Source organism: Mobula hypostoma, chromosome 10, assembly GCF_963921235.1.
Source record: "Mobula hypostoma chromosome 10, sMobHyp1.1, whole genome shotgun sequence".
Classification (NCBI taxonomy): domain Eukaryota; kingdom Metazoa; phylum Chordata; class Chondrichthyes; order Myliobatiformes; family Myliobatidae; genus Mobula; species Mobula hypostoma.
The window spans coordinates 78645876-78660470 of NC_086106.1; the positions used below are offsets into that span (position 1 = coordinate 78645876).

At 41.6% G+C, this 14595-nt stretch overlaps 1 protein-coding gene across 1 annotated transcript in view; it reads left to right on the plus strand.

Moving 5' to 3' along the window:
* Positions 1 to 14595, plus strand: part of mpp1 (MAGUK p55 scaffold protein 1) — a 56740-nt gene that overhangs the window by 25424 nt on the left and 16721 nt on the right. Inside the window, exons 3-6 of the mRNA XM_063060678.1 lie at positions 1103 to 1181; positions 2700 to 2785; positions 3511 to 3579; positions 10334 to 10527. Coding sequence (XP_062916748.1) covers positions 1103 to 1181; positions 2700 to 2785; positions 3511 to 3579; positions 10334 to 10527 — 428 coding nt within the window. The remainder of the gene's footprint in view (positions 1 to 1102; positions 1182 to 2699; positions 2786 to 3510; positions 3580 to 10333; positions 10528 to 14595) is intronic.

Here is a 14595-nt window from a genome sequence, read left to right on the forward strand (position 1 = left end):
AAACATCAGCAAATCAGCCTCAGCATTCCTGTTCAGTTTCATCCCATGGCTTATAGCTTGGCTGGTGAAAGATAGCCGCCTTTCAGTACAGGGGAGTGCAGGTCACCTTGAAGACGGGGCCTTGGCAGCACTGAGACCAGAAGGCACCACCTTACCACCTTCTAGTGGACAGTGGTGGTTCAGTCTGACTGACTTTGGACATTCTCAGAGTGGCAGTTGTGAGAATTTGAACTCTATCTTCCTGAAAGAGGTTCATCGTTTGCATTCCACAAAGCCTGGTCGTTACTCTAGCTGAAGACAGTGAGGGTGGAATCATGAACCAGCACATCTTCCTCATTGCTATCCTGATTGCAGTCAATTACTCTCACCTGATATGGAAAAGGATGTGGAGAATGGGGAAGTATACTGCGTGGACCTATGCCAATAATAGCTTGTAAATCAAAAGTGTGTGTAGATTGAAAGGGTGGTGAGAGAGGAAGGCTGGGAATGAGCATACAATCATCTATTTTTCCAAAATAAGTTATAAACAAAAACTTTACAAATGCATAAAGTTATTATCTATGAAAAAACTTCCTTAGTTCCTGTCCACAACATACTTTTTCCTGTCTCATTCCACCAGTGCATGGCGGCAGCTTAGCAGGTGGTAGAGTTTCAGCCCTGTGATTGGCTACAACGGTACCAAAGGCCATCCTGGTAATAGCAACAGTGTCTCCTCCCATTGGCTTCAAATAATGGGTCAATTCTCACCCCCTCCAGGTAGATTCCTGCTGACCCCACTTATGCCCACAGAATGGCCCAGCCCAGAACTCTTCACACTGCCCCTATATCCATTACAACCCTTCCGGCAACGTGGCATGGAGGGTAATGTACAGATGCAGAGGAGCACAGCTACTCGCAAGCACATGCGCACAGAGAATTACGCAGTATGAATGAGTATGTGCAGTTACTTGGTCATCTGCACATATGCATCAACACTGAAACATGCACATGCAAAACCAGTCTTCAGTTTGGTACAAAATATTATCTCTAATCTACATTTTGAAGAGAGTTTGCAGATTTCTGGATGGAGATATAGTTAATTCCATTTTTTTTTAACCTACAGGGAATTACTTTGAAACTGAATGACAAGGGGCGCTGTGTCATTGGAAGGATTCTACACGGAGGGATGATTCATAGACAAGGTGTGAAATCCTCAGAGTTTCTGTCATCCTAGTTATATGCTCACCACATCAGAGAGACTTAATTGAAACTAAAGTTTTTCAAAATTCATTCTTTTCCCCACCACCAACCTTTCTTCCACTCTCTTTGTTAATTCCATGAGCATATGAAAGAGAAGCAGGTGGACCATTTAATAAGATAATAACCGTTCTGATTAAACATCCACTCCACGCTTCATTTCCACCAATAGTAGTCTCTCATCTTTGCTTATCAAGTACTGAGCTAATTCTGCTTCCATTCTATTTCTGCTGTTCTTTGAGGAAAGGCTCACAACTCTCTGAGAGCTGTGAGTTTCATTCCATCTTTGTCTTAAGTAGGTGATCCTTATTGTTGCAGAGTGACCCCTGGTTCTGTGTTGTCCCACAACAGAAAATATCCTTTCAACATTTAGACCTACTGTATTGTGTGGGCCTTGTATGATTCAATCTAGTCATGCCTCACTCTTCTAAACTGCAGCTGACCTAAACCAGTTTCCCTTTTACTGAGTGTTCCATCTTCATGGTGGATCATGACACTGAGTATATCTGATATTTACCCCACAAGTGAGACAGCAAACCCTTGGTTCAATTTTTCCCTGATCTAGAGGAAGCAAAAGATCAAATGTTACATCCTACAGGTAAAGACTACTGAAACTAAGCTTTTTTGCAAAAGTTTCTTGTATTCATTTTAAAAATGGTCTTTAGGATCATTACAGTTCACTTGCTGACTAAATACACTTGCTAAATCACTTAACAATAATTCCATCAGTGAACTGCATCAAGATGCCACTGTCGGGTAGGTTTCTGCCAATTAACTCAATACTAACTTCCATTAGGTGATTGGACAAGTATGTGAACAGGGAAAGTATGCAAGGTTACAAGGAAAGAGTGGGGAATATTGATTAATTCAATTGATCTATAGGTACAATAGCCTTGGGATTGTGTAGAATTACGATTATTGCAATTTTGTGATGGAGGAAAGGTGAATGTGAAGATGCAGACTGGAAACCCCAGATTACAGATATTTTAGAAATGAAAATATGCATTTTCTGAAGTTTTGATATATTGGGTAAATAATGCTGCGATTGGCATGTCCCGTGCTAGCAGCCACTTTAACATCCTTTAATACCAGTTTTAGATCTCTCTCAAACCTGGATTTAATCCTCATCCATTGTGGTGAGAGAGAGTGTTCACCAGCAGATGGGCTAGCCCTTTGCATGTTACTGAATATAACTCAGCATTTTTTAAATTGATAGGAAGCCTGTCTTAGGGAAGTCTGGTTTTGCCACCGACACTATCCCAATAGCAGGAAGATGCAGAACCTGTCTTGAAGATTGTGTTCAATTCTACATTTTTGAAGTGATAGCACCCGCTTTACATCACAGTGAACACTGAAATCTGCTCACCTCCTGCAGTGACAGGAAAGTCCAGGCATCACTAGCTTGCTCTAATCTTATATTTCCATGGCCCAGTGATACTCAAATTGTGTTTTCTGATTTACAGGCACACTGCACGTTGGTGATGAAATTCTTGAAATAAATGGCAAAAGTGCACTAAATCAAACAGTGGAAGAACTGCAGTCACAGCTGGTAAGTACTGAGCTCACAAGTAAATTTTCCTCGTGTTGTGCACAGATGAGTGAAATTCTCTTTTATCTTTTTAGCCTAATAGTCAAGGGTGAGATGAACTTGGGCAACAGACACAAAATGCTGAAGGAAGTCAGCAGGCCAGGCAGCACCTATAGAAAGAGTATAGTTGACGTTCCGGGCCGAGACCCTTCATCAGGAATTTGGGCAATATTGACTAATTTTCTAGAGGACCTAGGCTCTCAGTATCTTATCAGCAGAAGACACAACATGGCAAAACGTAGCCTCTCTGACCTTGAGTGACATCACCTATGGGACAATAACATCACCTATAGGACAATGTAATCCACTCAAGTGGCACCTCATCATTTACCCCTAGTGTTCATTCCCTACACCACTGGTACACAGAGTCTGTAGCGTGTGCTGCTTACAAAATGAACTGCTGTTACTCTATCACAAGAAGGACGAGGATAATAGACTTGTCCTGTTAGTGATAGTGCAAAGATAGGGACCTGAATAATGGAATCTACCTGGATAAAAACTCCTGCATTACAACATGGGATTTGCAAATGATTCGAACTTCACGGCCTGGATTCATGAAACACTTGGTAATGCATTGTCGACATATCATGCAAACATGATGTATCTGCTTTCGGGGGAAAAGCAGCTTTATGTGTTCAGCTTAAGAGGAGCAATCATTTGATGACATTTTTCTGTTTATATTGCAGAAGGAAATGATGGGAACTGTCACCTTACAGGTTCAATCCAGCTACCATTGCAACCCTCTGTCTTTTGAGGTGAGTTCGTAATATGCCAACCTTAAAACCTAACCTATAATCCCCAAGTTAACCATACCAAAATGGATCCATCTACGAAGATTTTATCATCAGTTGGGAACTGTTGATGTCCCTTTGGTAAACATCAGATTTGATTATTCCTTTTTGTTGAATTAGTTGGTCTTAAAGGAATGGGGAAGGGGCCACAGGATCTGGTTTAAGTCATTATTCTCTGTTGACAGCGTCAATGCATTGTTAGTCAGCCCAGCTCAAAGAAGATATAAGTAATAGCTGTTAGAGTAAGCTGTCCCAGTTAATCAATGCTTTCAAGAATAGCTAACTCTAGATATTTTTCAAAAAGAATTAGGCCACTACTTCTTTGTCCAGCCATTAGGCAAATGCATGTAAGCAAAGTAGACAGTTACCTTCTGTTGGTCTGTATCATTCCTCAGGCTTATTGGAAGCAGAGATAAAATTGCAATGATGCAGTACTTATAAGGCATAAGATATAGGAGCAGAATTAGGCCATCTGGCCCATAGAGTCTGCTCAGCCATTCAATCATGGCTGATTTATTATCCCTCTCAACCCCATTCTCTTGTCTTCTCCCCATAATCCTTAATGCCTTTACTAATCAAGAACCTATCAAACTCTGCTTTAAATATATCCAATAGCCTGGGTTCCATAGCCATCCATGGAAATGAATTCCACAGATTTACCACCTTCGGTCTAAAGAAATTCCTCCTCATCTCTGTTCTAAAGGAATGTCCTTATATCCTGAGGCTGTGCCCCCAGACCTAGACTCTTCTACTCTTGGAAACATCCTCTCCACAAGCACCCTATCTAGGCCCCTCAGTATTCAGTAGGTTTCAATGAGATTCCTTCCTCACTCTTCTAAACTCCCATGAGTATATACCCAGAGCCATCAGATGCTCCTCATATATTAACCCTTTCATTCCCAGGATCATTCTTGTGAACCTCCTCTTGACCCTCCGCAATGCCAGCACATCTGTTCTCAGATAAGGGTCTCGAAACAGCTGACAATAATCCAGGTGTTCTCTGACCAATGCCTTATAAAAACTCAGCATTACATCCTTCAATATGTCATTCAGGAGGTTACTCTCTACACCTAAAATAAATCGTGATTGTTAGTGAATGGTTTGCAAATGTAGGGCATCCTCACTGAGCCTAATATTGCAGGAAGTCAGCTTGTACGTTTATCTGAGGTACATCTAGGCCATATCATCAGATAAGTAATTCAAAAGGAACCAGGTTTGCTAATTTATTTGCTGTAAGCTATGTACACAATATCACTCTCGTCCTTGCGCAAGAGTAACAAAATACCATAGAAACCAAGAAAAGTATTGACATCTTCCTGGTCTATAAAGTTTCACTATAACATCTTGTAACACAATCATCATCTAACCCCACTTAACTATGTAAGAAAAGGCAACATATAGGTGGTTAATTTATTGCTGAACTGAAATTTCTCACGGATTTTTGCTTCACAGGATGTTTGCTTGAATGAGCCACCACTTAAGTAATATCGTCTTAAATCCCTTTCTCACTTTCTCCCCACTTCACCCTATTGGACTCTAGACCTCATTGATAAAGCTGTATATACATATTGCTTTTAAAATTGCCGTGGGTTCTATTAAAGTAGATTTAAGCCTTGACCGAGTCCTGTTAAGTATCCATTTTCAATGTTTAGAATAACCCTTTTATCAGCTTACAATTATGTGTGCTACATTTTGTTAATAATGCGCAGATTTTGCAGTCATTAATTATGGGCATCAGTATAAATCAGCAATCAATGTCTGTGCATGCACAATCAAAAGCAGAAAATGTTGTCAGCAGAGATAACCTGCTCCTTTTTATGGTTGGCTGCTGGGGATATTCCCATTGACACAGCCTGTAAATCACACTGAATGTAGAGTAATTACCCATTAATTCCACATTTAAAAAATGATAATAAGGGAGATTTTAGTGATCTAATTGGCAATAATTGCAAGTGAAGGCCTGCTGGTTTTGAAAAATGAACTTCTAAATATGTTTGCTCAAAAGAAAATGTTGGAAATATGGTTTTATATCTCCTCTGTTTTATATCTCCTCCTTGGTTTATATCTCTCCCTTAAGCCCAGCTGTTTTCCCTCATCCTTATTTAATTTACAGCATAAAACATAGGAGCAGAAATAGACTATTCGGCCCTTTAATCATGGCTGATTTCTTTTCCTCTTCAACCTCATTTTCCTGCTTTCTCCCCGTAATCTTTAGTACCTTTACTAATCAAGAACCTATCAACTACTGCTTCAGGTATACTCAATGACCTGGCCTCCACAGCTATCTGTGGGAATGAATTCCACGGATTCATGACCTTCAGCTAAAGAAATTCCTCCTCATCTCTGTTCTAAAGTGACATCCTTGTTTTTTAAGGCTGTGCTCTCTGGTCAAAGGTTCTCCCACTTTGGAAACATCCTCTCCACATCCACTCTATCCAGGCCCCTCAGTATTCAGTAGGTTCCCTCATTCTTCTAAACTTCAGTGTGCGCAGGCCCAGAGCCATCAAACACTCCTCATACATTAACCATTTCATTCTTGGCATAATTCTCGTGAATCTTCTATGGACCTTCTCCAATACCATAACATCCTTTCTTGGGTATGAGGCCCAAAATGGCTCACAATACACCAAGTGTGGTCTGCCCAATGCCTTATAATTTCTCAGCATTAAATCCTTGCTGTAATATTCTAATCCTCTCAAAAGGAATGCTAAAATTGCATTTACCTTCTTTACTAATGACTCATCCTGTAAGATCCACAAACGTGGCCACAAAGTCATCAATTCAGTCATCCCGATCATTAACATACGGCAGGAAAGTGGGGGACCTAACACCAACCCCTGTGGCACGCCAGTAGTCACCGGCAGCCAGCCAGGAGAGGCTCTCTTTATTTCCACTCTTTGCCCTCTGCCAGTCAGCCAATCTTCCATCCATTCTCATATCTTTCCTGTAATACCATGGGCTCTTATCTTATTTAGCATCTTCATGTGCGATACCTTGTCAGAGGCCTTCTGAAAATCCAAGTAAACAACCTCTCCTGATTTTCCTTTGTCTATCCTGCCTGTTATTCCCTCAAATAATTCCAATAGATTTGTCAGGCAAGATTTCCCCATAAGGAAATCAGGCTGATATTGGCCTAGTTTATCATCTGCCTCCAAGTACCCCAAAACCCTATCCTTAATAATGAATTCCAACATCTTGTCAACTATTGAAGTCAGGCTAACTGGCCCATAATTTCCTGTCTTTTGCTTATCACCCTTTTTAAAAAGTGGATTGACATTTGCAATATTCTGGTCCTCTGGAATCATTCCAGAATCTAATGATTCTTGAAAGATCACTACTAATGCCTGCACAATCCATCAGGTAGCTCTGTTCAGAACCCTGGAGTGTAGTCCACCTAGTCCAGGTAACCTATGTACGTACCTTTGGATGTTTCAGCTTCCCAAGCACCTTCTCCTTAGTGACTACACTCACTTCTGCCCCCCGACACTTTAGAATTTCTGGCATACTGCTGGTGTATTCTACAGTGAAGACTGATGCAAAATAATTATTCATAACAGCAAAAGTCTTAGGTGCATATAAAAACATCTCTGTGAAGTGAAGATGCTTTGAAAAATAATGAAACTGAAAGTTTCATATATCAAAAACATTGCTATAAAGAGCACTGAAGAGTAAAAAACTAAATCAATACTTAGTGTGACCACTCTTTGTCTTTAAAACTGCTGTTTTATAAGAAAATCCACTGATGAGTTGTTTCGAGTTTCCTGGAAAACTTGCCACAAATGTTCTGCAGACTTTGTCTTACTTGCTTTTGTGTCTCCAGTTAATCCCAGACAGCCTCAAAGATGTTGAGCTCAGGGTTCTGTGGAGGCCATAGCATCTGCTGCAGAACTCTTTGTTCTTTTTTTCACTAAAGATAGTTCTTTATGACCTTGGCCATGTGTTTGTGGTCATTGTGCTGCCTCAGAATGAAATTGGGATCAATCAGACGCCTCTCTGATAGGATTGTAAGATGGATGAGAATCTGCTTGTACTTCTCAACTTGTACTTCCATTAATTCTGACCAGGTCACCAACTCCATTTCCAGAAATGTAGCCCAAACCTATAGGGAGCCTCCATTGTGCTTTACCGTTGGCTGCAGACACCTGCCCACTGTAGTTCTCTCCAGCTTTTCTCTGGACAAACTGCTTCCTGTTTAAGCCAAAATTTTCAAATTTTGACTGGTCAGTCCAGAGCACTTGCTGCCATTGTTCATCACCCCAGTCCTTGTGTTTTTGTACTTAGATGAGTCCCTTGGCTTTATTTCCACTTTGGAGGAATGGCTTTTTGGCAGTAACTCTTCCATGAAGAAGACCACTTCTGACAAGACTTCTCCAGACTATAGAGGGGACACTTGGGTTCCAGTGGTTTATGTGAGTTCAGAGCTGACAGCAGTGCTGGACCTCTTCCAATTTAGAAGGGATATCAGTTTGATGTATCTCTCATTGGCTGCACTCAGTTTCAATGGCTGACCACTGCATTTCTGGTCTTCAGCCTTGCTTCCACGTCATACAGCTCAACATATCACTGGATCTTGCATACCTCGACACTGTTTTATCACCCCTTGTTCAATCCCTTCCGACCTATGTTCGTGACACTCCTCACGTTCTTAAACTTTTCGATGATTTTAAGTTCCCTGGCCCCCACCGCTTTATTTTCACCATGGATGTCCAGTCCTTATATACTTCCATCCCCCATCAGGAAGGTCTCAAAGCTCTACGCTTCTTTTTGGATTCCAGACCTAATCAGTTCCCCTCTACCACCACTCTGCTCCGTCTAGCGGAATTAGTCCTTACTCTTAATAATTTCTCCTTTTGCTCCTCCCATTTCCTCCAAACTAAAGGTGTAGCTATGGGCACCCGCATGGGTCCTAGCTATGCCTGCCTTTTTGTTGGGTTTGTGGAACAATCTATGTTCCGTGCCTATTCTGGTATCTGTCCCCCACTTTTTCTTCGCTACATCGACGACTGCATTGGCGCTGCTTCCTGCACGCATGCAGAACTCGTTGACTTTATTAACTTTGCCTCCAAATTTCACCCTGCCCTCAAGTTTACCTGGTCCATTTGCGACACCTCCCTCCCCTTTCTAGATCTTTCTGTCTCTGTCTCTGGAGACAGCTTATCCACTGATGTCTACTATAAGCCTACTGACTCTCACAGCTATCTGGACTATTCCTCTTCTCACCCTGTCTCTTGCAAAAACGCCATCCCCTTCTCGCAATTCCTCCGTCTCCGCCGCATCTGCTCTCAGGATGAGGCTTTTCATTCTAGGACGAGGGAGATGTCTTCATTTTTTAAAGAAAGGGGCTTCCCTTCCTCCACTATCAACTCTGCTCTTAAACGCATCTCCCCCATTTCACGTACATCTGCTCTCACTCCATCCTCCCACCACCCCACTAGGAATAGGGTTCCCCTGGTCCTCACCTACCACCCCACCAGCCTCCGGGTCCAACATATTATTCTCCGTAACTTCCGCCACCTCCAACGGGATCCCACCACTAAGCACATCTTTCCCTCCCCCCCTCTCTCTGCATTCCGCAGGGATCGCTCCCTACACAACTCCCTTGTCCATTTGTCCCCCCCATCCCTCCCCACTGATCTCCCTCTTGGCACTTATCCATGTAAGTGGAACAAGTGCTACACATGCCCTTACACTTCCTCCCTTACCACCATTCAGGGCCCCAAACAGTCCTTCCAGGTGAGGCATCACTTCACCTGTGAGTCGACTGGGGTGATATACTGCATCCGGTGCTCCCGATGTGGCCTTTTATATATTGGTGAGACCCGACGCAGACTGGGAGACCGCTTCGCTGAACGTCTACGCTCTGTCCGCCAGAGAAAGCAGGATCTCCCAGTGGCCACACATTTTAATTCCACATCCCATTCCCATTCTGACATGTCTATCCACGGCCTCCTCTACTGTAAAGATGAAGCCACACTCAGGTTGGAGGAACAACACCTTATATTCCGTCTGGGTAGCCTCCAACCTGATGGCATGAACATTGACTTCTCTAACTTCCGCTAGGCCCCACCTCCCCCTCGTACCCCATCTGTTATTCATTTTTATGCACACATTCTTTCTCTCACTCTCCTTTTTCTCCCTCTGTCCCTCTGAATATACCTCTTGCCCATCCTCTGGGTCACCCCCCCTCTTGTCTTTCTTCCCGGACCTCCTGTCCCATGATCCTCTCGTATCCCCTTTTGCCTATCACCTGTCCAGCTCTCGGCTCTATCCCTCCCCCTCCTGTCTTCTCCTATCATTTTGCATCTCCCCCTCCCCCTCCAACTTTCAAATTCCTTACTCACTCTTCCTTCAGTTAGTCCTGACGAAGGGTCTCGGCCTGAAACGTCGACTGCGCCTCTTCCTATAGATGCTGCTTGGCCTGCTGCGTTCACCAGCAACTTTGATGTATGTTACTGGATCTTGCATCTCTGTTTTATTTAATTTATCTCACTGGTATCTTTTTAGTTAACTAATATATTTAAAGAACCTTTACCTGTACTTGCCTGCTACTCATCTGTGCTGGCTTGCCAAAGCCTCCCCAGCCAAAACTTTAGACTTCAGTATTCTATATAACGTGTATATCTTGAACATGTTCTAAGTGTGAATTATGCTTCCTGTTTTTCCCCACTTCCTGGTTGTAAAATCTAAGACTAATTATTTATTATATCTTTTTTTTCAGATGTATATGAGAGCTCAATTTGATTATGATCCAAAGAAGGACGATCTAATCCCTTGCAAGGAAGCTGGATTAAGTTTTGAGACGGGTGACATCATCAAGATTATCAGTAAGGACGATCCCAACTGGTGGCAGGGCACTCTGGAAAATACAAGCAAAATAACTGGACTAATTCCCTCACCTGAACTGCAGGAATGGTACGCTTTGTTCCTCCTAAGCTATAAAGGAAAAGAACAAGTAGGTGGGAGAATATAGTGATAGAAATGAAAAAGAAAAGTCTCTAAGGGGGCAAAAGCAGCCCTATAAGTTCTATTTCTTTCATGTTTATTTTTTTTCCTCTCTTCTTCGTCACTTTCTGCCCTTCCATTTCTTTCCTGTGCTTTTTCGCCTCTTGCATTTGTCTCCCACATTCTTTTCTATATTACCATTAGATCATTACAGTAGAGTCTGCTATGTCTACACCAGTTCACCATGAAGCAGTCTATTCTACTTTCTCTACTCTTTCTTAACACCCTTGTAAATTATTTGGCCCCAGGCCCATCTAACGTTTTGGAGAAAACCCTTACTGAATTTTCTTCCATCGTCCTTAGAAGCATAGATCCAAATCACCATTCCACATTTTAAAAAAATTCTGATCCCTTTCTCTGGTTTTGCTCTTCACTTCAAATCTGTGCTTTGTGGTCTGCAATATTTTCTACATCCACATCTAAAGTCACCCTGAGTTATACACCTGTCATCTTTCCTCTCAACCTTCTCGACTCCAAGACCAACCACAGCTTTTCCAATCTAATCTTAAGGCTGAAATCCCTCACCCAGAGTCATCCTCCTTATGATCTCCCTGGAGTGTGATTGCCAGAATGCGGCACAATGTTCTAGTGGTTTTATCAAAGATTCAACATAACTCCTTGTCTCTGTCCTGCAACATTTTCTGTTTTATGGTGAACCAGTAAGGTTTGGACTCTTTGAAGGAGAAATTCACCCTCAGTTGCTGAGTGTCTTGTTCAAAGTTCAAAGTAAATTTATTATCAAAGTACATATATGTCATCATATACAATCCTGAGATTCATTTTCTTGCAGGCATACTCAATAAATCTAATAACCATAACAGAATCAATGAAAGACTCCACCAACAGGGTGCCAACCAGTTTGCAAAAGACACCAAACTATGCAAATACAAAAAGAAAGGGAAAAAAAGAAATAATAACAATAATAGTAAATAAATAAGCAATTAATATTGAGAACATAAGATGAAGAGACCTTGCAGGTGAATCTATAGGTTTTGGGAATATGTCTATGATGGGGCAATGAAGTTGAGTGAAGTTATCCCCTTTGGTTCAAGAGTCTGATAGTTGAGGAGTAATAACTTGCTGAACCTGGTGATGTGAGTCCTGAGGCTCCTGTACCTTCCTGCTGATGGCAGCAGCGGGAAGAAAGCATGGCCTGGATGGCGAGCATCCTTGATGACGGATGCTGCTTGCCTGTGACAGGGCTCCATATAGAAGCGTTTAATGGTGGGGAGCGACTGGGACATATCCAGTACTGTTTATACTGTAGGCTTTTCAGTACAAAGACATTTATGTTTCCATACCAGGCCGTGATGCAACCAGCCAATGTACTTTCCACCATACATCTATAGAAGTTTGTCAAAGTTTTAGACATCATGTCAAATCTTTGCAAACTTCTAAGGGAGAAGGGGTGCTGCCATGCCCAGTGTCCTTGGTGCATGTAACAGAGGATGAATTTCTAACCAAAAGGAGAATGCTTCAGATAGGAATTAAAAGAACCGATGGAATGGTGGTGCTTAGTTTAAATGCTTGATTATAAGGTGAAGTGAGTTGTGAAGTATATGGTTGGCAGGAAATGCCAGCATTGGAAACTCAGCAGATATTTGCCAAGGTAAGGCAAGTTTATTTGTATAGCACTTTTCAAACACAAAGCAATTCAAAGTGCTTTACATAGAACAAGATATAAAAATCAAACATCAAATTTCAGACAATATAAAAGAGAATAAAATCACAGAGAAAAATACCATAGAAACCGTAGAAACTACAGCACAGAAACAGGCCTTTTGGCCCTTCTTGGCTGTGCCGAACCATTTTCTGCCTAGTCCCACTGACCTGCACACGGACCATATCCCTCCATACACCTCCCTTTGATAAAATCACAATAGATATGATAAATAGATTTAAAAAGGAATAAGAGTTACAATGTAGGAAATTCTAATTAAAAGCTACAGCGAAAAGAAAAGCCTTAAGCCTCGACTTAAAAGACCTTGAAGTTGGGGCAGACTTAAAATCTTCTGGAAGGTTATTCCGGATATGTGGAGCATAGTAACTAAAAGCTGCTTCAAAATGTTTAGTTTTGACCCTGGGGACAGTAGCAGACCCGCCCCAGACACCCTGAGAGCTCGGGAAAGTTCATGATGCAGCAAGAAATCGGAGATGTATTCTGGCCCTAGACCATTCAGTGCTTTATGAACCAGTAGTAATATTTTAAAACCAGTCCTCTCTGATGCACAGGAAGCCAGTGCAGTGATCTGAGAACTGGAGTGATATGTTCTACTTTCTTGGTCTTAGTGAGGTCCTTAGCAGCACTGTTCTGAATGAGCTGCAGCTGTCTGAGGGATTTTTTACAGAGACCTGTGAAAACACCATTACAGTAGTCAAACCTACTAAAAATAAATGCATGGACGAGTTTTTCTAGATCTTATTGAGACGTAAGCCCTTTAACTTGGGCTTTATTTTTAAGATGGCAGTAGGCTGACTTTGTAATTGTCTTAATGTGGCAGTTAAAATTTAAGTCTGAGTCCATCACAACACCAAGGTTTCTGGCTTGGTTTGTGGTCTGTATTGACTGGGATTCTAAGTAAGCATTGACCTTTAATCGTTTAATTTTGGCACCAAAAACATTTATTTCAGTTTTCCCTTTATTTAACTGGAGGAAGTTTTTGCTCATCCAAACAGTGATATGGTCAATACAGTTTTTTAATGGTTGTATGGGACCATAGTCACTAAGTGAAGATATTTTGTTGCTTGCCATGATTTGAGCTAGAAGGAGTGTGTATATGCTAAAAGGAAAAGGCCCTAGTATGATGCTTGAGCCACTCTGCAGGTCATGTTTGTTTGGTCAGATATGTAGCTGCCAATCAATACAAAATAGCCCCTGTGCTGTAAATATGATTTAAACCACTTCAGGACTATACCAGAAAGTCGCAAACAGCTTTCCAGTCTGTCCAGTAAAATGCCATGGTTAACTGTGTCAAAAGCAGCGCTACGATCCAGTAAAACCAAACCTGAAAGTTTACCATCATCATGGTTTAAGCGGCTGTCATTTAAAACCTCGATCAGAACAGTCTCAGTACAATGGTGTTGTCAAAATCCAGACTGGAAAACATCCTTACAATTGCTTAGTGCTGATAAACAACCCTTTCAATGATTTTACTTAAACTTGGTAAGTTTAATACTGGCCTGTAGTTATTAATTACTGAGGAATCTAGGTTGTTCATTTTAAAAGTTGCTTATTAACTGCAGTTTTCAGGGCCCTTGGGAAGCTGCCTGATAGAAGAGAAGTGTTGACTATTTGCAGAATGCCTGGTGCCGTGCAACTAAAAACATTTTTTAAAGCGGCTGTAGGTAAAATGTCAAGGGAACAGGAGGAGGATTTCAGGTGTAGCACAATTTCTTCTAGAGATTGATAGTCAATGGGTTTGAATTGTATTATCTTAACTAAATTAGTTCTAAGTGAGAGAGAGGACCACACTGACTTCTGACCTGGTGCAGAGACACTAACAGCATGTCTAGTCTTCTGAATTTTATCACTAAAAAAGAACGCAAGGTCATTATATGACTTTGTAGTTAGAAGTTCAGGTGCTACTGATACAAGAGGATGTGTGAGCCTATCAACTCTAGCAAATAAGACACATGCATTATTGCGGTTTTTGTTTATAGTATCAGAGAAGAAGGACTACCTTACACACCTCGCTCTAAGTTATAGGTGCGAAGAGTTTCTTTATAAATGTCGTAATGGACCTGGAGTTTTGATTTCCACCAGCTGCATTCAGTTTTTCAACTCCTCTTTTTAGAGTTTAACCAGTGAGGTGTTTCTCCATGGTGTTTTGTTTTCTTCCCAGAAACTACTTCTACTTTTGTGGGGGTGATTACGTCAATGATATCTGTAACTTTAGAGTTGAGATGGTCTCCGATATCATTGACAGAAGCCAGTGAGAGGGCAGGTGTGGGAGAGAAGGCCTGTGTGAATAATAGCTT